At 42.7% G+C, this 26,326-nt stretch overlaps 1 protein-coding gene across 6 annotated transcripts in view; it reads right to left on the minus strand.

Annotated features, from left to right (window-relative positions):
* Window positions 1-26,326, minus strand: part of DGKH (diacylglycerol kinase eta) — a 192,032-nt gene that overhangs the window by 162,026 nt on the left and 3,680 nt on the right. For 2 of the 6 annotated variants that reach the window (XM_047860332.1, XM_047860550.1), the window contains exons 1-2: window positions 24,674-24,692; window positions 16,804-17,028 (exon numbers count right to left, since the gene is read on the minus strand). In XM_047860332.1, the coding sequence (XP_047716288.1) occupies window positions 16,804-16,995 (192 nt within the window). In that variant the 5' untranslated portion in view covers window positions 16,996-17,028; window positions 24,674-24,692. Of the gene's footprint in view, window positions 1-16,803; window positions 17,029-17,710; window positions 17,988-23,830; window positions 23,880-24,673; window positions 24,693-26,326 lie in introns of those variants that run through there. The other 4 variants (XM_047860464.1, XM_047860840.1, XM_047860392.1 and 1 more) reach the window with 3 other exon arrangements.

The raw sequence follows: 26,326 nt of genomic DNA on the forward strand, positions 1-26,326 counted from the left end.
TGGCTACTCCAGGTACTTCATGTAAGTGGAGTCATAAGTCCTTTTGTGGCTGCTTTATTTCACTCTGTGTTACAGCCTCAAAGTTCATCCATGTTGCAGCATGTATCAGAATTTTTTTCCTTTTTCCGGCTGAATAAACTCCTCTTGCAGATATATACACCATGATTTGTTTTTTCAGCCATTCGTCAATGGGACATGTGAGTCACTTTTTCTTTTTGGCTCTTGTGAATAATGCTGCTATGAACAGGGGTGTACAACTGCTTTATAATTTAAACAGGTTATATATCACGTGCTCATATTGTGTAGATGTCTAATGAAAGTGTACATCAAGTTCCCAGGCCTTATCAGCCTGTAGGTATACAAGAGGTCACAGTGAGGACAATAACCCACACTTCGCTGGCTGTTTCTCTTACTTGTTCATATAGAACCTCAGTCCTCCTCCTTCATATAAATATTTCCCAGGGAATGTCTCCTGTATGTTCACAGTTTCCCTTGACAGGAAAGTCAGCACATGTGATTTCCCCTGTTCATTCCAGCTTCTCAACTACACCACACACACTGGGCCCTGAAGGTAATAATGTCATAGAATGAGTATTTTCCTGTCCCCTCATTATATCCACTCTCGTGTTCCTTAACAAAAGAGAATGAAGGTGCCCATCCAATACAGAACGCTCCTCTTTAAGAACAGGAGGGGAAGGATCACGAATGCTTGAATGGTAATAATTTAGGATTGTTGTGCTATGTATGGATGAATGGACGATGAGAAGATTCAACAGGAGAAAGCTGAATCTCCTTCAACATTGTTCCCTTCCTACTGTGGAACCTTCACTAGATCCATGATAATGGCTCTGGCTCCTTATCAACTCACAGAAAGGTTTATAATTACACAACTTTGATTCTGGCCTGCCAAAGACTGGATACGAATGGGGATTTTTCACTATGACCAAAGGTTTCACCAGCACCTCACTGACTTGTCCTTCTGAGTGCAAAGGTACCTCCGGAAAGAGTGCCCTTCACCTCGAGATTCTTGACGATGTGACCAACATTTACTAGCACTTACTGTGCACCAGGCACTGAACTAAGGACTTTATCTCTTCAATCCTCACCAGACCCTTAATGAGAATTTATAGACAAGGAAACAAACACTTAGCTTAACCAATAAATACTGGAACTAGGGCTCACGAGTTACTTAATGCATGTTAAGGTTTCATTTGTATGTTTTTTAAAAATTCCAACCCCAATCCATTTATTTCTTCAAGGAACTGTTTTCATGTTCTAAGTAAAATATTCTTTGTATTTGACTATTGAAGGGACCCCAACTATGCATACATGATCCAGAGATTTCCCCAGCAAAACCTATTATGAAGGCATCCATAAAGCATACTTAAAATAATTAAAACTGCATAGCTTTTTTTTTTTTAGTAGACTTTCTTTTCTTTTTCTTTCTTCTTTTTTAATTTGAGTGACCAAAATGAAATTCTTTGCAATGGTTTTCTCTTCTAACTTTCCTTAGCTGCTTGGTCCCATAGTTACTTCTTAAGATGTCTCAAGTGCTCATTCTTTACCCAGCATGAATTCCAGAACTTGTCACTGGAATCTCTCCCTTATATCCACCCTCAATCTCCCTGTCCCCTCTTGTTCTATCATACTTACTTAACCAAACCACAACCCTGGTTTACCTTAGTTCTCTACTTACTCTGTGCCTACAGCCATGCTGCTGAACATGGTCCCATGGCCAGGCTGACGGTGCTTACCTTAAACTCATGGTCACTTGCCTCAGGTGTGCCTGAAATGCCACCTGATATTCACACTGCATTTCTCTACTCCATTCCCTTTTCCACTCTCCTATTCAAGTATTTCACACCTTCTCCTCTCTCCCCAGAGCTCCAAGATCCTCTCCACGCACCCCCCCCCCTTATTCTGAGCTGAGGATCTAGATTCTTACTCCACAAAGAAAGCTGCAAAAAAATCAGAAAAGAACTTCCAAAAGTGCCTACTCCTGCATCTACTGCAAACTCTGGATAAATAATCCAGCTCCCAGGAAAGGTCAGCCTTTCACAAGACCCCATCCTGCCCCACATATTGGTGAGGGGTGCATCTATATCCCTCAGTGACCCCCACATGGAAGACTGACAGATACATTTCCTTGGGACCTAGGGAAAAAAAATACTGACAATAAAATTTGTAAATAATCTTGTTGCTTTGGCTGCCAGGAAGTTTGGGGTCAAATTTACAACTCATCTTTAATAATAGATAGACTAGATAGATAAGAAAGAAAGAAAGAAAGAAAGAAAGAAAGAAAGAAAGAAAGAACACAGACCCGGGGCGCCTGGGTGGCTCAGTCGGTTAAGCGTCCGACTTCGGCTCAGGTTATGATCTCACGGTCTGTGAGTTCAAGCCCCGCGTCGGGCTCTGTGCTGACAGCTCAGAGCCTGGAGCCTGTTTCAGATTCTGTGTCTCCCTCTCTCTGACCCTCCCCCGTTCATGCTCTGTCTCTCTCTGTCTCAAAAATAAATAAATTAAAAAAAAAAAAAGAAAGAACACAGACCCTACTTTATAGATTAACCTACTAACATCCATGGTCTCTTAGTCCTATGTATATTTTACCCAAGCTTGACACACAATGTTGAATGTAAACCACATGAAATATTTTCAGAAATGTTGGGAAATAATAGTACATAAAAATAAATCAGGCAGAGAAGTGGGAAGAAAGGAGCATTTCAGGTAGATGGAATATCATGGGAAAACACTTGGAGGTACAACAGTACCTGCCTTTCTTTGGGAACAGAGAAGAATATGGCATGATCGGTCACAGGATGACAGTGACAGGAAACACAACTGTAAGAACATGGCACTGACTCCGCCTGGTAGGCTCTGACACCAGATATCACTTCATTCAGATCTCTGTTCAAAATCACTTCATCGAAGAGAGAATCCCTCCTGTACCTAGTCAACCAAAATACGTTCCACACACACATATACACATACACCGCCCCTCACTTTCTCTGCCTTTACCCTGTCTTATTTTCCTCTATTGTGCTTATGAACATCTGACACATGTTTGTATATATACGTATTAACTTCTCCCTCAATAGTGATCTAGAAAGCAGGGTTTTTTTATATTATTTTATTATTCCAGCACCTACAGTGGTACTCAATAAATACTCGTTAAATGAACAGAAAAGTAGTTTACCATCAAATTGAGAAAGACCTACTAAGCCCTGCAAAGAAATTTAGAACGTATTCCACTAGTAACGGGCAATGTCTAAGAGTTCATGTAAAATGTTCCCTCTTACAAAGATAACTCTGGCAGTGCACCAGAGAGGAAATCCATTGCAAACATCCAAATGATGAGTTTTGCATGTCAAATGAAGTTAGGGTAAGTGGCAATGGAAATACAAAGGAAGGGATGGATTCACAACAGACACACGCAGCAGACAGCATATCACAATAGTTAAGCCAGGCACCAGAAAGGTCACTGGACAGCGATGTGACTTTGGGCAAACTACTTATCAAATTCTTGGTCTCTTCACTTCTAAAACGAGTATGCTAGTTGTACCTACCAACTTGACAGTTTTTGTTATAAAGATTATATGAATAATGTATGGAAAAAACAAACAGAATTGACCACATTTGGTGGCTGCTCCATCCGCACGCCTAGCACTCTGCCCAGCCAGAATGCATACGTGCTGATGAGTTAATGAAAATGATTAGCAAGATAAAAAGTCCAAGTTAGCTACAAGGCAAATCCTGTAAGAGAGAAAAGTAGTGAAGCAAAAAGTACTCAGTAGGTGGGGAGACTATGTACATACCTGTTCAGTTTGAGAATATCGAGGCTGAGAAGGCAATGGGGACCCACTATATTAGGCACCGGTAGGCAAAGGAAATAGAGGTCCAGGTCTCAGAGGCTGGAGAAAGACTGGTACAGCTGGTAGCTGAAGTCTAATCTAATCGATCGCATTAACTAAGACAGAGGCAAACAGACTTAGAATAAGAATCCTAGGAAACAAAAACATTTAGCATTAGTGAAATGAGTTGGGGCTAGAGACTGACAGGCTGTAAAAAGGTAATAAGAAAGATAAGAGAAATTTAAACGTTGAAAACAAAAGAGGAAGATGCGAGAAAAATGCTCAACTTTGTCAAAATTGGTATGAATACGGCAGAGTGACAACTAAAAAGAGACCACAAGATTTTAGCAATTAGGTTGTTAGTAACCTTTGCAAAAGTTTTCATGAAGTGGTTGGGGCAAAAGCCAGATTATATGGACTGAGGAGTAAATAGGAGTTGAGGAGACAGGGAAGGTGTAGGGAAGATCATTTCAGGATAAAGTAGATTTGGCCACAAAATCACCTAAAAGCCTACCTGGCCAATTATTTCCACTACCACCTCTAAGTGGTCACTCATGAAAGTATTTTTTCATAAGACTCTTGTAACATACATTACTCTAGAAACAAGGGTGACCCTAGCTAAAATCATCAAGTAGAGTAAGCCTATCTTCGTTACTCTTTTGCAACATGAGTTTTCGCCTGCCCAAAGGTAGCTACCCTTTCATGGTAGCAAAGACATTTGATTTTTCATGAGCGAATAATGGCCTATAAAATTATAGTTGTTTTATCAAGTCTTTCGAATAGTCAGCAAAGAACAGTAATCTATATACCCTACTGATTAAGTTATGCAGAACATATATGTATCATGAATAACTGAGTTATCAGAATTTTATACCAATTTTTAAAAATAATTATAAAAATCAGGGATACAACAGCATACTGTGTATTTCTTTAACCTTCATTACTCACCTACCACCCTATGAGCAGAAATCACTATATCCATTTTGCATGCCAGAAAGCTGGAGTTCACAGAGATGAAGTATATTGGTAAGAGTATGCTAACTAGTGTAGCAAACCATGCCCAAATCTCAGACACTTAACACAGTAAAGGTCTATTTCCCTCTTGTGTCACAATCCAATGTGACTAGTGAGGTTTGGGAGCAGGAACACAGATGCTTTGGTCCATGAAGTCATTCAGGGATCCAAGCAAGCTCTTCCCATTAAATTATCTACATCTAGCTGGCAGGTGAGAGAAGGGACAAAACAGAGAGAGTCCCATAAAAGGCTTTGGAGGCCAAATAACAAACATCACTCACGCCCATATTCCACTGGCCTGAACTCAGTTACATAACCCCACCATTTCCACCAAGGGGAAATGAAGTCCAATGATGGGCCAGGAAGAACAAGAGAAACACAAATACTGATGAGCACAGCGTTTTCTGTCACATTAAGTGACATGACTAAGGTCATCTAATAGTACCTGAAAGAGCCAAGATGCAAACCCAACTCTGCGAACCCCTGAAAGGAATCTTGCTATTCTATGCTTCTTTTTTTTTCTTTTTAAATTTTTTTGAACATTTATTTATTTTTGAGACAGAAAGAGACAGAGCATGAACAGGGGAGGGTCACAGAGAGAGGGTGACACAGAATCTGAAACAGGCTCCAGGCTCTGAGCTGTCAGCACAGAGCCCGACGCGGGGCTCGAACCCACGGACCGTGAGATCATGACCTGAGCCGAAGTCGGGCGCTTAACCGACCGAGCCACCCAGGCACCCCATTCTATGCTTCTTAATAAGATTCATTTCGTTGACCCACCCCCAGTTTTAGCACCTCTCCAAATGACCACGACAGTGATGGGTTATAGCGTGTGTGTGTATTTTTTCATCTATATTTGTTGCCTGTCCTGCAATTCTCCTTACAGATCAATGGTGTTAGTCTTCCAAAAGGTGTATAGCCAGATATAAAATTTGGGGGGCCCTCTGAAGCCCATCCATGCTATGGAATGCATGAACCCCAGGCTAAGAACTCTTCTCTATAGTACCACCTGACTTTTGACATTGTTAACTTACTTCTAACTTTCTACCTGCTTCCTTCTAACTTCAACCACCCCCAACTTCAGTCCCACTGACCTCTTCCTCCTCGCAGCTTCCGTCTCTTGGTCTTCACAGTTGCTGTTCCTTCTGCCTATACTGCTTTTCCCTCAGAGGTCTACATGGTTCCTTCCCTCAAGATCTTTGCTCAGATGTTACCTTTTCAGGAAGCTCTTCCCCTCTCCTCCTCCCCCACCCATACTTTTCCACTATAGTACTTCTCACCTTCTACTATGCTACTCATTTGACATATTTATGAGACCATAACCTTTCCTGGCATTAAATTGTGAGCTCCATGAAGGCACAGGTTTTTGTCTATTTTGTTTATTGCTCACTGGCACCTATGAGAGTGCTTGGAACAACATAAATATCTTTTTGAATGAACTGGGAGGCAACAAAGGACTAAAAAAGAGAAGGAACACACAGGTAGATGTATGGTGTTGGAAGTGTTCTGGTTCTTAAACTAGATTCACAGGTGCTCATTTTATCATTCTGCTTTGCAAACTACAGAGATATATTTATATATATATGACACGCATATAACATACTCATACACTATTTTAATTGTACACATTATGTTCATATAACATACATAACATATATTAACATATGTAAACATATATAAAACACATTTATTGTATATTAATTATATATAACATTATTTTGATGTTATAATTTTTTTTTTATTTATTTTTTCAACGTTTATTTTTGGGACAGAGAGAGACAGAGCATGAACGGGGGAGGGGCAGAGAGAGAGGGAGACACAGAATCGGAAACAGGCTCCAGGCTCTGAGCCATCAGCCCAGAGCCAGACGTGGGGCTCGAACTCACGGACCGTGAGATCATGACCTGGCTGAAGTCGGACGCCTAACCGACTGCGCCACCCAGGCGCCCCGATGTTATAATTTTAAAGTACTGTATGAGTTTGTACAAACAATCCTACTCAAAACAGTGTGCCCGCTCAGGTATATGCCCTGGCAGCCTTTCTTATCTAAGTAAAATAGGCCGATAGAGAAAATGGCCCCCCAAATGTCATTTGCATTCCTTAGCTAGTTAAAAATAAATTTTACTCATATTTTTTCCTCACCTATGTTTTAATAGGCCATGTGGAAAATTACCTTATATAATTCTTTTTAGTGCTGTATCATGACCTTTTAAAATAGCATCTTACCTTATGGAAGTGAAACTAAGAGCTGTCTTTGAGAACCTGTTTGGAAATTTAGATACCTAAAAGCATTTCTTCTAAATTAGCCCTTCCAAAGATGTTTTCAAACATGCTTGTTTGAAATCTAGCTTTATTTGGTCCCTTAAATGCTGATCATGATTTTTCTAACAGTAATTAAAATTCGTATAAGTTTCAGATTTCAGCGGAAATATTTTCTTCAGAAATTTACTTTTCAAACATAGGCTCCAAACATGTCACTGAAACCATGGGATTCAAATGCAGAGAGATATTAAAAAATCTAGCACCTTGGTGAGAGATATGCTTACAGACTAAACAAATTGATAAAGGGCAGGGCAGGGAGGAGGAGGAAGGGGCAGGGAGAGGGGAAGTAGGGCTGGGAGGGGGAAGAGGGAGGGGAGAAGAGACGTTGAGACCGCCTGCGTACATCCGTGCCTGTACCCTGTGGAGGTAAGGCTCCAAAATCCAAACCCAAACCCAAGATGCTCACGAAACTCCTGAAAACAGGCATTTGGAACATTGTGTCCACTGTGCCAGGGAATATGGTGCAGTAGTTGGAAGTCTTGCTTTTGAGTTCCAGCCTGCCCTTTTACTCAGCACATACTAAACTGAGCCTCAGTTGAATCATTTGCAAAATTTTAGATAATTTCACACAACTGTTAAGTAAACTCATGCTTATTCAGTTAATAAAACTGCTCTGTAAAAAATCAAATGTTAAGTAGAAAGGTATTTTAAAATTTCTGACACAAATGCCCCAAGCCTGTACAAAAAGATTTAGTATAGTAAATTACATCCTGGTGGTTTGAAAAAGTCCTCGTACTCAAATGGCACAGTGAGAAGGTTAGAAATCCCAGCTCTGCACATGATAAAGTTGATCATATTTCTTTGGTATAAAACAAGAGCCTAATAGTCTTCCAAATACCCTCATAACAAAAAGCAAAGCGGGGGGAGGATTATTACCATGTATGTTCATTGGGAAAAAATAAACGACTACCTAAAGCAGAAACAACATGCACTGAATCCTAAATTAAGGCTATTATCAATAATGGTTATTGACCATTTTAAGCCAGTTAAAGTAAAAAACACAAATGTGTTTCAAGTAACTGAATATTCATAGAGAAATATACTTGATACCCAGAAAAACCACACAAATTTGCCAAGGGAAAATTATGTGCTAACATGGTATGGCCTTTCTCAAAGGTCTATTCTTAGATATAAAACAAATGCTTTAATTAAAACCTTTGCTTGTAAGCACATTTCCTGAGTAAGTAAAGTCTAACAAATCCAATATGAGTGAAACACTGTACCCTGGAAACAGAGAGGAGCCCCGGGTGGCTGACAATAGTCGTTTCATATAACCTTTTGTCATCCCTACCACAACAGCAAACATGCAACCTTAAACTAAGTGAAAGCTTTCTAAATTTAGACACTTTCAAATAAGGTATCTTAAGTTATATGTAAAGGTTTAGTAAATTATTTATTATGCCTCTTATCTTTAATAATGGAATACCATGTTTAACTTGTAATCAAAATGGAAAGAAAGCTGTTATACCATATATTACTGTACCAAGACTCAGAGTTTCCAGTCTATATTTAGTTCACATTAAAATGGAAGCAAAGACGCAAACCAAGCTAAAAATAAAATGTTCTACAAAGATGAGATTTTTAAATGGATTGAAATCTAGCTTTATTTGGTCCCTTAAGTGCTGATCGCATCTAGCAGCACCTTAACTTTGCAGTGCTTTGCAAACCTAACTATACCATTTTCCATCACCTAGAATAGGGGTCAGAAAACGTTGGCCCACAAGCCAAATCTCTGGGTCATTTCCTTCCGGCCACCTGATTTTGTACAGCCTATAAGCTAAGAAGGTTTTTTTCAAGTTTAAATGGCTTTTTTAATTAAATGCTTATTTATTTTTGAGAGAGAGAGAAAGACAGAGTGCAAGCAGGGGGAGGGGCAGAGAGAGAGGGAGACACAGAATCCAAAGCAGGCTCCAGGCTCTGAGCTGTCAGCACAGACCCCAATGTGGGGCTCAAACTCATGAACCGTGAGATCATGACCTGAGCCAAAGTCGGACGCTCAACCTACTGAGCCACTCAGGTGCCCCTAAATGGCTTTTTTTAATAAAGAAGAAGAGGATGAAGCGTATTTCTTAACACCTGAAAAGTATAAGAAATTCAAATTTCAGTGTCCTTAAAGTTTTACTGGACATCACCACACTTATTCATTTAAGTATTGTCTATGGCTGCTTTTACACTAAAACAGTAGAGTTTAATAATTTTAACACAGACTTTATGGCCCACAAAGCTCAAAACTTTACTATCCGGACCTCTCCAGAAAAAGTTTGCCAATTTTTACCCTAGATGAATGTGAATTATTCTTATTATTCAAGACATATTCCTGCTCATTATCCAGCGAAATGTTAAAGTTCTTACTTGCTTTTCATATCATATTGAGTTTCTGAGCTATAAACCTGTCAATATTACTTTATTCTCATTTCTTAACAATCTTCTAGCCATGTTTCTATTTCTCATCATATTTGGATCATTACCGAGCCCAGTGATTCCACTCAGAACTGTGGGTAAAAGTTTTAAGTAATATTTTCTAATCTATTCTGTCTCTGTTTCAAATGTTAGATATGAACCATCATGGCCCACTAATGGGCCACCACCTACAATTTGAAAAATGCTAAGTAAGTCTTCCCTAGACTATTCTAAATACAGTTATGGTGAAAGATAATGTTTTAATTGCACAAATTGTATCTCATAAAGCCGTGAAAAATACAAATTAATACTTCCATGTATGGCCTTACCATCAAGGTACAAGAATTTATTTATATATCCTTCATGTTAAAGTAAAACCAAGGTACTAACTGATGATTGTAGTGACTATTTTCTTAACATGCTTAAAGACATGTCTGAATGCAGGTATAATGTTGCAAAGTTCTGAATATGTTTCCAGTGGTTAGGTAGGTTTTACCTAAATTTAAATACCCATAAATATTCCATATTAACTGTAAGAAGACATAGAAATATCAGAGAAATGAGAGCACAATAAATCTACCTAATTAGGAGATATTTTTGACACATGAAGCTTTAAGAGCTTGGCTGAGATGACTCATTGTCAGAAAAAGTCATTGACTATGGTATTGGCACAAAAACAGACACATAGACCAATGGAATAGAATAGAGAACCCAGAACTGGACCCACAAATGTATGGCCAACTAATCTTTGACAAAGCAGAAAAGAATATCCAATGGAATAAAGACAGTCTCTTTAGCAAATGGTGCTGGGAGAACTGGACGGCAACATGCAGAAGAATGAAACTGGACCACTTTCTTCCACCATACATAAAAATAAACTCAAAATGGATGAAAGACATAAATGTGAGACAGGAAACCATCAAAATCCTAGAGAAGAAAACAGGCAACAACCTCTTTGACCTCAGCTGCAGCAATTTCTTACTCGACCCATCTCCAAAGGCAAGGGAATTAAAAGCAAAAATGAACTGCTGGGACCCCATCAAGATAAAGAGCTTCTGCACTGCAAAGGAAAAAATCAGCAAAACTAAAAGGCAACCGACAGAATGGGAAAAGATATTTGCAAATGACATATCGGAGTAAGGGTTAGTATCCAAAATCTATAAAGAACTTAACTCAACACCTGAAAAACAAATAATCCACTGAAGAAATGGGTAGAAGACATGAATAGATACTTTTCCAAAGAAGACATCCAGATGGCCAAAGACACATGAAAAGATGCTCAACATCACACATCATCAGGGAAATACAAATCAAAACCACACTGAGATACCACCCCACACCTGTCAAAATGGCTAAAATTAACAAGTCAGGAAACAACAGATGCTGGCGAGGATGTGAAGAAATGGGAACCCTCTTGCACTGTTGGTGGGAATGCAAACTGGTGCGGCCACTCTGGAAACCAGTGTGGAGGTTCCTCAAAAAATTAAAAATAGTACTACCCTACAACCCAGCAATAGCACTACTAGGAATTTATCCGAAGGATAAAGAGTGCTGATACACAAGAGTGCTGATACATAGGGGCACATGTACCCCAATGTTTACAGCAGTACTTTCAACAATAGCCAAATTATGGAAAGAAGCTAAATGTCCATCAACTGACGAATGGATAAAGATGCGGTTTATATATACAATAGAATACTATTTGGCAATGAGAAAGAATGAAATCCTGCCATTTGCAGCAACGTGTCTAGGACTGGAGGGTATCATGCTAAGTGAGATAAGTCAGTCAGAGAAAGACAGATATCATATGTTTTCACTCATATGTGGAACTTGAGAAACTTAACAGAAGACCATGGGGGAAGGGAAGGGGGGTAAAATAGTTACAAACAGAGAGGGAGGGAAGCAAACCATAAGAGACTCTTAAATACAGACAACAAACTGAGGGTTGATACGGGGGACCGGGGAGAGGGTGATGGGCATTGAGGAGGGCACTTGTTGGGATGAACAATGGGTGTTGTATGTAAGCAATGAATCATGGGAATCTACTCCCAAAGCCAAGGGCACATTGTATACACTGTATGCTAGCCAACCTGACAATAAACCATTTTTTAAAAAATTAAGTGAGATGAATGTATTGGAAATTTCTATATGTATGCTATCCATAAAGTTAACATTACTTGGATCTCTTGGAGAAAAAAAAGAAAAAGAAAAAGTCATTGAGATGGTTCATTTGTTGATACCACGTGGCTTATGATGGTTCAACAATCTTAACCTACAAATCTGACCAAGGTTCCTCCAGCGATTCCCTGTATTCATGGGCCACAGTATTCACTGGCCAACAAAAAGCAAATGAAGCTTTTTCCACTTCATGTTCAAAACCAAGTTGGTCTGAGTTCATATTAGTGTTGTTTCAGAATGTCTCTTTCTCAATAAATACACGTGAAATCCTCTGTAACAGTAAACCTGAATGTAAAATCAACCTCCTCCTTAAGACAGAACTAAGGATTAGGAATAACAGCCAAGAGTAACGAGATAGGAAGAGATAGGATGAATTATAGCTCCTGGTTTTCCCACATCAGCACCACTTTCACTTTTGTACAGTAAGGATTTTTTTCCTTTGGGGAAATCGAAGCAGCCATAAAATTTTCTAGAGTTTAGCACCTGGGCAGCCAGATTAAACTACCTGAAATTCTACTTAGCTGAAACAGAGATAGATAAAAAGTAAAAAAAGAGAGAGAGAGAGAGAGAGAGAGAGAGAGAGAGAGAGAAAGAGAGAGAGAGAGAAACAGTACACAGCAAGGACAAAGAAACAGGAATAAAATGAAAAGAGGAACAAAGATGTGGGGCAGGTACTAAAATGTGCATGAGAATTTTATTATTAAACCACACTAATTTTAAAAGCATGCTAGTTTTATTCTTTACTTTAAAAGTCATTATATCCACTGCAAATAAACCCCGAGATTAGTGTTGTCCTAAAATAACCCGTATTTCCTTCCATAGAGAAGTGGGTAATTAAATGATGATCTATCATGTTAGGTTGAACCACATGAAATTTCCCACATTCAACCTGTATTTTCCAGCTTTACTGAGATATAATTGACAAACAAAATTATATATACTTAAAGTATACAATGTGTTAATTTGACCTACACATTGTGAAATAATTACTATACTTAGATCAATCAACATATCCAGCACCTCACATAGTTAATGTGTGTGTTTGTGTGTTAAGAATGCTTAAGATCTATTCTCAGCAAATTTCAAGGATACATGACAGTATTATTAACTGTAGTCGCTATGCTGAACATAAGAACTTACTCATCCTATAAATGAAAGTTTGTAGCCTGTCTCTAACATTTCCCCATCTCCCCTACCTCCCAGCCCCTGGCAACCCACCATTCTACTCTTGACCATTTTTGACCTACTGACATAGCAAATTCTCTTAGTTCAACCTAATATCATGGAATACTTTCCCAACACTAGGAAGAATGAGGTAGATGTATACACGCCATTAGGGAAATGATCATGTTATAGCTCCAAACAAGACACAGCATGTGTACGGAATGTTCCCGTTTGTACTTTTTGAAAGAAACATATGTATATTCATAGACATTTTCTGGAAGCCCACCAAGAAAAATGTCAACAATTGCCTCTGAGATGGGAGACTACAAGGTCTGGAGGAAGAGGGAGATTACTTGTCCCTGGATACCCTCCTATCACTGAATATCCTCTCACATTGTTAAATATCTTATTATATGTATGTATTACTTGTTTCAATTAAAGAAAAACCTGGAGACTTTCCAGGTGCCACAATTAATTTGAGATTATTCAAATTATTTAAAACATTAACCAGTATTTACAACAAAGAACACTTTAAATAAAGTAATTACTTTAGTGGCCTTTTTGGCCCCAAACCTAAACTAACCAAACAGCTTTATGCTCATTAAGGCTCTTAAAGGAAACTAAAATAAGTACTCTGTTTTCACAATAATATCCATATATATGAAGCATTATATGCAAGTGTATAATATATACATTATTCATTTAAGTTATTCATTTAAGAAATATTTTTTTGATTTCTAGGTACAACTCACTCTGCTGTAGGCCTTCTGTATATCTACGTACAAATGCTTTATAAAGAGACGGCAGGGGCACCTGGGTGGCGCAGTCGGTTAAGCGTCCGACTTCAGCCAGGTCACGATCTCGCGGTCCGGGAGTTCGAGCCCCGCATCAGGCTCTGGCTGATGGCTCAGAGCCTGGAGCCTGTTTCCGATTCTGTGTCTCCCTCTCTCTCTGCCCCTCCCCCGTTCGTGCTCTGTCTCTCTCTGTCCCAAAAATAAAAAAATGTTGAAAAAAAAATTAAAAAAAAAAAAAAGAGACGGCATATATATGCATACACATGAATATATGTGTATATGTGCATAGGTATGTGTACATGGACCACACACACCATCCTGGGCTGCTATTCCTCCAGGATCAAAGATGCCACTAATAACCATAACCTGTCAGATCTAATGGTCCCTTGATGCATCAATCGTATGTATGAGCAAGAACGGCTTTCTGTCTTAAAAACCACCAGGCCTTGGGCTAGTCCTGGTCTCCTTTACCTCCAGACTGTCCCATCTTGCATATCTGTGGAGGTAATCAATCACGTATAGTCTTTTTCTAAAAGATTTTTCCCTTAACTCTTAGCTGGGTCATAATTGAAGACTGGGCACCACTATTCAATTTAGCAGTTCTCATTCTATGAATCCCCTCACTGAACTAGCTCTCTTCCTTGAGAATCAGTACTGTGTGATAAAGAGGTACAACTAATGAAATCTGTAGCACGTACGAACAGTCTGGATTGCCCGTGGGGGCAGGGAGAGAAGTTGAGACTCACTGGTCTCAAGAGTTTTAGGCCTGGATCTCAGGTGTTCAGATACAAAAAGGCTGATGAACTTACATGCATTTGTATGAGTTAGTATAAAATACAGAATTTCTGAAATTTAAGAAATGTTTCTTGGGAAATTTAAGAAATATTTCATTTAGTGATCACTATGTATAATCATGAGAAAAAAAATATGTGCAAAATATTTTTATTAGAAACTTAAATGGAAACCCAGTAATAAGTATGCTTTTTGAAATTATTCTTAGTCTCGAACACATGCTTTACTCCCAATCACAGAGAATATAACATTTGAAGAGTATAATCTTAGCTATTACCATGAATTCATGACACCTACAAATTTTAGTTTTACTCCCCCCTCCCCAAATTTTTAATTAACTTTACTCAACACAAGTTAGAGCCATAAATTTTCTTTCAAACAGTATAAATTCACCAGCTAATTTTAATATGTTTGCATGGAATTTTAACCACTTCATATGAATCTATAAAATATACCATTTTTTAAACCTGCTGAGTTGCCATTAGTAACACGATTTTATGAACTTTTTTTTTTTTTTAAACAAGATTTAAAATGTTAAAGGCACTGCTAAAAAGTCCTTATCTTCTTTAGGCTTAATCTTCTAAAAATACATGAAACTCCATATCCTTAGGTTATCATAAATTCTATAAAGAATATCACTATTAAAATGAATTACAAGATGTGCAGATTTAAAAAAATGACCAAAGTGGAGCACCTGGGTGGCTCAGTCAGTTAAGCATCTGACTTGAGCTTAGGTCATGATCTCCTGGTTGGGAGTTCTAGCCCCCCATGGGGCTCTGTGCTGACAGCTCAGAGCCTGGAGTCTGCTTGGGATTCTGTGTCTCCCTCTCTCCCTCTCTCTGCTCCTCCCACACTCACGCTTTCTCTCTCTGTCTCTCAAAAATAAATGAATATTTAAAAAAAAAAATGACCGAAGCAATCTTTGACTCTTTGCTAAGTGCATCTTGCTAATACTCATGTGTGCTTACACATACTTATTTTAGAAAATAAGGAGGCAGGCTAATAAAAGCACGATTCCACAGACCTACAATAAAAGTTCTATTCTCATATAGGGGTCCACTGACCTTAGGAAACAAATTCTCATAAAAATAACTATATAGTGAATTAACTTTTGCAAATTTATTTTTTTAATGTTTTATTTATTTTTGAGAGAGAGACACAGAGAGTGAGCAGGGGAGGGGCAGAGAGAGAGAGAGAGGCACAGAATCCGAAGCAGGCTCCAGGCTTTGAACTGTCAGCACAGAGCCCCATGCGGGGCTAGAACTCAGTAACCGCAAGATCAGGACCTGAGCTCCAGTCAGAAGGTTAACCAACTGAGCCACCAGGCACCCTGCAAATTTATTTTTAAAGAGAGCACACAACTCCCGTGATTTGATTGGTTCTCTTTTCAAATACCTCATTCAAATCCAACCAGGGATAATTGATCGTTAAAGTAAGCCTTTTAAAGTACAATGAAAACTTAAAAATATAAATAATCCTTCAGCGATAAGCATTTGCTATGTATATGCTTAAGATCTAATTAAAACAAATCAACTTTGTTGATTTGTCAAGAGTCAAAAGCACCTGCTACATAAACAAGCGTTAACACAACATACTAAGTCCACATAACACAAAGAGGTTAATTTTCATTAAGTTAACCATCGCTGGTAAGATCTGAACTCTGCACTTAGCGGGAACCCACGACTCAAAAGCCTGGCTCGCTGTTGTGTCGCGCAGGGTGTGTTTAACCTCGAACATCATTTACACAGGCAGCGAGCCTCGGCTTCTGCCTTCCAAAGGGCAGCGGGAGGCAAGGGGGGTGTCCGCTGTCACCTCCTCAAACAACCTTTCGGAGTGGGCCTGGGCCCGCGGGAAGGAAAGGTGGGGGCTTCTTGCAACTCAGGCTGGTCGGCCTGCACTGGGCTCCCTACGCAATGCACATACTCCACCCAACCATTGCACGCAGGAAGGACAAAAAAATAAAACAGTCCTTTTAAGTTCCCTGAGTGGGAACTCTCAAGAGCGCTTCAGCATTTTCCCACGCTCCCGCCGAGCCGCTGGTTCCCTCTCCTCCACGTCGGCCGCCGAGCTCCCCGGGAGCCCACCCTCGCGGCCTCTCGTGCGGAGCCCGGGAATCCCTTCCTGCCGCGCGGCTGTCCAGCTCCCGCGGGCCCCGCCCCCGGGCCAGGCCCCGCCCTCACCTTGTGGCCCACGTTCCCGGGATCGCCGGCGCGCTCCGCGCGCTCCGGGCGCCCTCGCTCCTTTTCCCCGCCCCGCAGCTTCCCGCCGTCCGCGCTCCCCTTAGACCTCACCTTGGTCCGGATCTGCCCCGAGGTGGACACTTTGCGGATCAGTTTCTGGGGTCCCTCTTGCTCCGCTTCGCTGTCGGAAGAATCGTCTCCGGGCCCCGCCGAGGCACCGGCGGGGGCGACCGCGGCGCCGGCCCCGGCGGCCGCTCCTCCAGCGGCGCCCGGAGGGTGGTGCTGGCCTCCGGCCCCGGCCATCCTCTCCGATTCCTGCGGGGACACAGCACCGCCCTGCGGGGGCGGCGGCAGCGGTCAGTGGGTGCGCTCGGTCCGAGCCGGGCCCAGAGCCCCGCGCCCGGCTGCAGCCGCCATCTTCCGCTCCCCCAGCCGCCCCCGCGGGGAAAGGGTCGCGCGGGATCAGACGCCCTCCCGGCGGCCGCCCTCCAGGCCCCTCTGCCGGGCTCTGGCCAAAGCGGCGACCGCAGTGGGGCACGGGGGACGCGGACCCCGGCCCGCCTGGGACCCCTGCTCACCCAGCCTCGAGACGTTACAGGGTTCCTGACCCAGAATACGACTTGGCGCGGGTAGGGAGGATGGGAGTGACAGAGGGATAGGGGCAACCTACCACCTCTTGTGGGGTCTGGGCTCCCCAGGATGGACGGGAGGGCGGGGGTCGGGGGGCAAGAAATCTCCGCAGCCACCCTCCACAGGCCGGGCAGTGGCGATGCTCCCTCCCTCCCTCGGTTCACGGGCCGCTGGGGCAAGAACGGCCCTAGGAGTAGAAGGGGAACCTACAGCTTCCTCCCGACTCCCTTGGGTACACCCTGCCACCCCCTAGACCTAGAATCTCTCTCGAGTCTTGGGCCTTACCACACGGTTCCCACTGAATAAAAGTCCCTTCCGCCCCCTAGATGGATGGGCGCTGCCCCTTGTCAGTCTCAGGACCCCCCAGCGCATCTCTGATGAACCATACCTCTCCCGCCTCTGCCTTGGGGTTCGGGTCCTTTCAGCTCTCCCGACCGCGGTGTTTAGTTTCTGGCCCACCCCCACCTCCATCCGGCGCACACGGAAGAGAAGAGCATTTTCCGGGAGGTTCCACTCCGCTCTGAGAACTTTTCGTTCAGAAAGAGCGATCCCTTTGGCTAACAGGAAACTGGGAAGGGCGTGGAGAGAGCGCAGAAACAGGAGAGCACACGCAGCCCAAGACCACAGAATGCAAAATAAATGTCTAAACTGAAGCGCTAAGCGAGACTGCCTGGAAGGAAACAATGCACTGAAGCCATGTGAACGCCAGTGCCCGAGCACGAAAACATTGGAGGTCCTGGGAGAGCCACTCCCTAACCCGGACCAGAGCAGGAGGAAACGGGATCAGCAGGCTGCAGCCACAGCTCCCAACTCGTCCCAAGTGAGCTGGTTACGCGGGCACTCGGGAATAGCAGCCTTGCGGCGCGTTCCGCATGCTCAGCGTCAAAGAACCCTTGTAGGTGTGGGAGGACTTGGGGGAGAAGATACTAAAATGACAGATTCCTCTTGTCATCCACAGAGAACTCTAAACTTAGCTGTATTTTTAAGTAGGGCAAAAGTCCCCGCCAGACTGTGGAGTCTCTTCACACTTCAGTAAAGCATTTAATCTCTTAAGCGTGTTCAAGTCCTTCAGTACCCATTCCTATTTTTTCGGTTGACATGGCCTTCTACGCTTTCAGCTGACATGACCTTTAACAGTCCTCCAAACTAGCATTCTGTTGGGGTTTTGTTTTGTTTTCTGGGTTTTTTTAGTTGAAATCTTCCAGTAATTTGGTTGCTATGTCAAAACTAATTTGCTATGTCAAAACTAATAGACTAATGTCTATTGGGGTTTTGTTTTGTTTTTTGGGTTTTTTTAGTTGAAATCTTCCAGTAATTTGATTGCTATGTCAAAACAGTTCTAAGAGGTTATAAATTACAATATTCAATCCCAATACTGTATATCCACACTGTTCGTTAAAAGGTAAAATGTGATGGTTTGAATCTTCCAAGATAGGAGATTGATGCCTTGAAATACTAACTGGTGGAAGCTACTTCTCTAGCTTCAGTTGTCTTCTTTAGGAAGGGAAGGAGCTAGGCAAAATAAACTTGGAGCCCTTATGGTTTTGTAGATATGTAATTCTATATCTACAAAGAGTATTTTGTGAAGGGAATGCTTTAAGAGAAAAAGTGATCAAAATAATGGTCTTTAGCTCAACCTAATTGTTTGGTCAGTGAGGAGTCCAAAGGTTTGAAAGTGTAGCCAAGAACACCTAGTAAAGGGCCTTTTGAAAGAATAAACCTAGTTCAGACTCTTCCTTTAGTGTTAAGTGAGGCCCAAAATCATGAGCTGGGGCCAAAGTCAAAACCATGTGATTAGCTATTCTAATGTTCTACTCACTGTACCGCACCAACTTTTGTTATACAAAAGTTAGTCAATTATGTTTTTATTCACACTTTAGGCTTTCAAGTTTTGTATAGTAACATTTTCCTGAATCCAGGCTATTAAACTGACACTGTTTTCACACCTATGCCCATTCTGTGGTCTGAATTAGAGGATTCAATACATTTCTCATTCTCATTCAAACACTGGTTGCTTACAGATATCTTAAGAGGTTCATGTGCAAGAGCTGGGCAATTAATACCTCAGAGTAAAGGTATTTATTACTCCATAAAAATTTACCATCAGTTATCCCTGCTCTTCAAACACTCCTGTAACAAGTTCTAAAACGTGGTGGTGACTTTGAAAGCATAGCCAGTCTTAGCCTACTCAGGCTAAGTAAATTATCCCTGCTCTACAGTTTATAGGACACTCAGAGTGAAAATACCGTGTAGGCAAACGAAGGAATGTCACTTCATTTCCCACAAAAGGCAACTCATGAAAACCCTCTTTTCTTCTGAGATTGTTTCAAGTAATCCCTCATGTAAGGTACCCAATCCATTAGATTTTTCTCAGGTCTTATCCATAAATTAGAACTTCCCAGAATGAATATCCAATCCTTATATCATATACCTGCAATGCACTTCACTGCCCTTAAAAATATAATAGCAATGTCAAGAGCTCCATATTTTCAACCATTTTAATGTAGCTCAAAATGACAGCTGAAACAAATTTCAGATATGTAGTATATTGCATTATTTCTTTGATTGACAAGATTCCCTTGACTTTTTCCTTACTTGGTGTTTTCAGATAATTTCTTAGATGTGTCTTACATATTTCTTTTATTATTGTTACTTTGAAATCTTTGTTTGGAACATAACATATCACAAACACACTATTAAAAACTTGGACATAAGCCATGTAGACACTGCATTCAGGATGAAAGGGAAATAGAAGCTACCACTAAATTGGGTTTCTACTTTATAGGGCTTCCTGCCCCATTTAAAGAAATAAAAATTATTACACTCAAGATGTATAAATCACAGCCAATTCTCATTCTGATAACAACTTTATGAATATTAACATTCTTACTGATATTTTTAATTATATTCTTATTAAGCATTACTTATAAACAAGAGTTTAATATCCACTTGCAACTTTTAAATCCCATATATTCTGTGCTTTTATGTTAAACATTATATCACAAATACATAGAACTCTACCTTTATATACTGAAGAACCCAAGTTGGCACTTTCAAACAGTCACGTCCTAGGATGCACATTCCTAATCAATGGAAACCACGCAAAAAGAACACACTGCTGGCTGAATAAGTGCAGGCCTGCTTCCATTCAAACTTTCCATAATATACTGTTACATATTTGGAACTTAACATTCAAAACTTTACTCCATTAAAATGTCCTTGGTTGTTACCTGAATGAAAAAGATTTCCTATTAATCATGATATAACTTCATGTACCAATGGTCATCCCTGTGCCTAGGGCAAAACCCACTGTCATCTAGACCTAACGCATAAATACGCTTATAGCCTCTCGTTTACATTTTTGCCCTTTTTCCTTTGGAACTCTTACTTTTCTAATTTTCCATTAGTTTTGAACAGTTTCATCAGAGCCAAGTAGACAAAAACCACATAAAAATAAAAACAAATTTTAGTAAGTAAAATGTGCCCTAGGATCCTAGTATCACTGTCTAAGGACTACTTTGTAAATACTCCCACAATTTTTAAGTTTTGTCTAGAATTCAAACTACCCATCCCCTCACCCCCACCCCAGGATATCATCTATGATATTTGGCTAAGTATCTTCCCACCCATCTATTCCCACCACCGAAATATTTTTGTACTGATTAGAAATGTAGGTAATGCCTCTATTTCCACTGATTTGATTGCATTCTAAAGCTAGCATTAAAGAAAATACACAGAAACCTGAATGTTAACATTTATCTTCTTTCAGGCCCAATGCCCTGGCTGGAGGAATGATAAGGCTGTTTATTTAAATGCCCTCACTTAACTAAATAATTTCATTTTATCTTCAAATATGAAAAATGTCATGAAGTCCAGTAACTGACTCTCAACTCCAGACATGGGTACATTGCAGGCCAGAAGTTCTGTTCTCTTTACTATTATTCAGCATCAGTACCTGAGACTATGTCTACTCTTTTGAGTAGATCCATGTAGAATCATGGAATCATATCATCATGTTTTAGGTTTCATCAAAAAAAGAATGAGGAGAGTAAATCCTTACAGGTATGCTATTATGCACAATAAGGAAGAATTCAGGGTCTGTGTAATGTGAATATTTCCTATTCAATATTAAATGTTCCTATTATAAATATAAATGAGTATACTTTTATGGTAAAGTATTAAAGTTGCCTATATTTGCAATCAAACAGCAGATCTTCAATAACTGCCAAATGGACTCCTAGTCAAGCAGACATTCCTTAGTCCAAGGTCTTTGAGGATCCACAGATTGGGCTTCAGGAACTCTGGTTTGCTTGAAATATTATTATTGGTTTTATATGGCATGTTGCATAGGTACATCGTGGGGAGAGACTCCACAGCTTTGGTGAGATTCTTAAGGGGATCACCCAAGAGACACCGAAGAATCCCTGATTTTGAGGAATTTTGTGTCTTTCAATATATATTTAGATTCAGCTGATATTTCCTCCCTTAGATCCAAAGGTCTGAAATAATTAAAATTTAAGTATTCTTTTTTCCCTAACTTATCACCCCTTTTTCTCCTATACATCACTTTTCAGAAATTTGGGTAACATTTTTTTTTTTAAAGAACTTAAATGAGAAGTCCTCTTAGACTTTGTGGTCATACATGTATGCCCACAGGTTTTCAAATAAAATCACTTAAGTATCATTTTGTGCCACACATGTAAGACCTCTGAAGATTTTTTTTTTTTGGACTATCTGAATATCAACTACTAACATATGAAACAAGATGTTCTGTTAAGAATGCATGCTTTGTGAGAATATAAGGATTAATGTCTGTGCTAACTGCTATATCCAACAGTCCCGGGACATAGTAGGTGCTGGATAAAATATCTGCTGAGTAAATAAAAGGGGCTTCAGTGTTTAAAGAAAAAAACCTAATTTTTTAAGGACAGTTCTGCAGTCTGGATAAAGTGTCATGGTTCATTCGTACATTCCTATTAGGGCTCTAGTTTTAAAGGCTAATACATGAGCGTTTTCATTTTTGTCACTTTAAGTAAAGCAACATTAGAAGTTTTTCTCTACTTTTCTAAGCACAAAGTAGTTCTGCCATCAGTACCCTAGAGCAAAATGAACTTAAAAGGGTACTTTTCAATGTGATTGGTGTTGGCTTTACAGCATCCAGGTTCAAAAGATACTTCATATAGGAAAGTTTAAAAGTAAAAAAGTAACAAAATCAGGTCAGTAAGTTTAGTTCTCAATGGTCTTTGATTTAAACTTCAAAACTGAACTGTAGTTTTAGTTTCAGGAATAATTTAATCCCCAGTGATAACCACAGAAGAAATACGAGCAGATGGGCCAACCTAAGGACATGTTCAAATTTACAAAAGCAAAGACAGCTGCAGATACAGATGGATCAGAGTCCAAGGACACTTCTGAAAGGTCGGGAAACAAGAGGCAGAGAAATGTACTTGGGCAAAGGAGCTGAGGGTGTAACATACTCAGAAAAGAAAAAGGAAAACCAAGCCTGGCACCTGACCTAGAAGCTCTTAACAGGCAGGGGGCCAGCCTGAGCAGACACGCAGAGTCCCTGGGAAAAGAGCATCCGAACACGTTGAACAGAACACGGGTGAGGCCAGAAATTTCAGACGAGGCTTTCCAGATAGGCTCAAGAATTTCACCCAACACGGAGTAGCAAACATCGAGGCAGGGCGTGGAGAGCCAAAATTCGATGCCAGGGAAAAGGCAGCCCACACAGGATTACAGAGCTCTGAGTGAGACGGGGATTCCGGGGTAGAATCCCTGGAGGGATGTGAGATGGTTCTGACTGTCTGAATTAGAAGAAAGAAGGAAGTTGGAGGAGTTTGAGGGAACAAATCCAAAGCCCCCCCGATCTCCTCCTCCTTATCCTCAAACACATAAAACACACGCACACGCTCCTCTCGGTCCCTAAAATTACCCAACCTCCGGGCTGCAAGTGAAGTGAGATCAAGGTTAGCTTCTCACTCCATCCCTGCCAAAACCCTTGAACCCTGGAAAAGCCGGGGCTGTAGCGGCTAGCGGGAGGCGTGGCTCCAGGCTCCCGGCCGGGAACAGCCTCCGCCGCCCGCGGTCCTTGGGAACCTGCGCGCCCAGGTGACGGCCGGGGCGCGGTCTCAGGAGGGAAGAGCGGTCCCTCCCGGCCCGCACGCTGACCCCACCGTCGGGTTCCTCCTCTCCCTCCTCCAACCCCCCTCCCTCCGGCTCTAAAATCAAGTCAGAAGTTGAGAATTCGATGGAGCAACGGAAACGGTCCTCCGAGGGCCGTCGTCAGCGGTTTGCCAGCGGCCGGCCCCACAGGGAGAGCCTCCGCTGGCCGGACAAAGGCGCTCCGGGCGGCGCGCGAGTAGGAGCCCGGGCGGCGGAGGAAGCGCTGCCCCGGCTGGGAAGCAGCTGGGGACCTCATCCCGGGCCATTTCCTGAACGGAACCCGGCCCGGGCGGGGGGGAGCAGAGGAGAAGCGGGAGGGGGTGGGCGCGGGCGCTGTACCCACCGGTTCCTCCCAGGCCGGGCTGCGGGCGCCGGGCGCGGGGCGCACGTGCTGCGGCTCCATCGCGCCGCCCGCGCCCGCCGGCCGCCCGGGCGCGGGGACCCGGGCCCCCGCCGCCGCCGGGGCCGCTGGATGCGCTTCCCTCGCCGCGGTCCTCTCGGCCGCTGCCGCCGCCCCGGCTCCTGCCCGGGGCCAGCCACCGGCGCTCCCGCCGTCTCCGGCTTCCGCCGCGCTGCGCTCTCCCGCCCCCGCGCCGGTCCCTTCCTCCTCCTCCACCGCCTCCTCCTCCTCCTCCTCCTCCTTCTCCTCCACCTCGGTCCAGCTCCAAGCGGTCCGCTCCCCGCCGCCGCTGCCACCGCCTCCCACGGCCACAGAATCCGCCCCTCGCTCCTTCCTCCGCCCCCGGCTCCCTCCCCTTTTCCTCCCGCTTCCCGCCCCTCCCCCCCCCCCGCCGCCCCCTCCTCCCAGCGGGCGGCCCGGGACGCACGTGACCCCCCGTCAGGCCTTATAAGGCGAGGAACCGAAAGCGGCCGCCGGGTGGTCACGGGCACCGGGCGGCCCGGCGAGCAGGAGCGGCCGTCCCCGGGGCCGGGCGCCGAGCCGCGGCCGGGCGCGCCGGGAGCGGCGGGGAAAGCCCGGGCTGGGCGGGCCGACGCGCCGGCCACGGGAGCGGCGGTGGCTGAGAGTCCCGGGAGACGCCTCCCAGCGCCCCTCTCCCTCTCTCCCTCTCCCGGTGCTTGCAGCCCGAGCCCGCCTCCCTCCGAACGCCGGCTGGCTGCCGGTGCTGCGGGCACCTCCCCCTCCTCCGGGCGCCGAGGCTCGAACGAAGCCACACTGGACAGTTACCGACTTCCACAGAGCAAGGGAACTGCACTCCAGAGCCGCTCCTGAACCAGCTGTGCAGGGATGGTTTATTCTCTGTGATGTTAAAGAGATTGCAGATGGGTTAAGCATCTGCAGGAGGGTTGAAGCTTGAAGGAGTGCTTCTTTTACTCATGTTTCATGATTAACGGTTTCGTGGAAAGAACAGGCTACGGAGTCGATCTGCCTTCCAATTCCAGCAATACATTCAAATTTGGGGAAGGGACTGGCTCACGGTGAGTGCTCAATAAATGGCAAGTCGCCTCCTCCAGCCTTTGAAAACAACGTTACAAATGGCGTTTCTGATCATCTTTGTGGCGTAGAAATCGGTTTCCATCTAGTTCCAAGCCAAGAATGGCTTTTCACAGGTTATTCCCTAGCTTGGACTTCAGGCTTCTTCTATCAGCATCTTCCCAGGGCTCTTAATCATGTCAAACACATTCACGCATTTTAAAAACAAACTGCAAAAATTAAAAAAAAAAACACAAAGACAACAACACTTACTTGATCCAGTCCCCACCTTCTCGCAGCCAAGCTCTTTTGGAGATAAACACCTGTTCTCATTATTTTCACATCCATTTCTTAATCTACCACTCATTCTTCCCTGCAGACCAACTTTCACGAGGTGACCCTGACAAAGGTCACTTATGGCTTTAAAAAGGCCCTAAACAAGTATACTGTTGTTGTTTTTATTTTCAATTCTCTTCTTAATTAACCTATCTGTAGTGTTTGTCATTGGGGACCAGACTTGAAACTATCTCTTCCATTGGCCCCTATGACACTTCGTCTCTAAGTTCTCTGTTTCATGCTCAGCCTTCTTGCCACCTCTTACATGTTGGAGTGGCTAAATAATCTGCCCTTGGTCGGTTTCTAACACTGCTTGGTCTTTCCACACAGCACCCATGACTTCAACTACCAACCATGTGCTGATAACTCATAAACGTCCACCCCTATCCCAGATCTCCAGTTCTGTAAAGCCAATTTCTTACCAGAAATTTCTATCCAGACATCCCATGGGCCTTAAACTCAGCTTGACTAAAACAGAAGTTAATTTTCCTGCCAGCTGGCTTTTCTCTGTAGTCTTATGCTCTCAATAAATACCTTCACGATCCACCTAGTTATCTAAAAGAGATATCTGAAAATTGTCCCAGGTTCCTCCTTCTCTCTTCCATTTGCCCCCTCCACACACCAGAGGTTCCTGTATATCACCTTCCCTCCAATGTCACTGGTCTTGTCTGGTTTCAGATCCTGTGTTTCAAGCCCCTGAAACGTTGCATTTCTTCCCTTATTAGTCTCACTGCCTCAAAGCTGGTAGGACCTTCACCCCTGCCATCTCTCACATTGTGGCCAAAGTAAGCCTTCTAAAACACAAAACTGAGTGGGTCATTCCCTGGATAAGCCCTTCAAAAGACTCCCCATTACCTGTAAGATGAAGTCCTAGTATCTTAGCCAGTACCTATTTCTCCAGTCTTATCAAACAACTCTGAGGTCCTTGCATGCGGTTCCCTGTAAGGCCATTTAATTTTATGCTGTGCTCTCTCATGGGATGCTACTCAGCCTGTCCAAACACCTGCTCATCTTTCAGGATGCAACCTAAGGGCCGCTTCGTTATGAAATCTTTTGACACTGCTGCAGGTT

This window comes from Prionailurus viverrinus, chromosome A1, assembly GCF_022837055.1.
Source record: "Prionailurus viverrinus isolate Anna chromosome A1, UM_Priviv_1.0, whole genome shotgun sequence".
Lineage (NCBI taxonomy): Eukaryota > Metazoa > Chordata > Mammalia > Carnivora > Felidae > Prionailurus > Prionailurus viverrinus.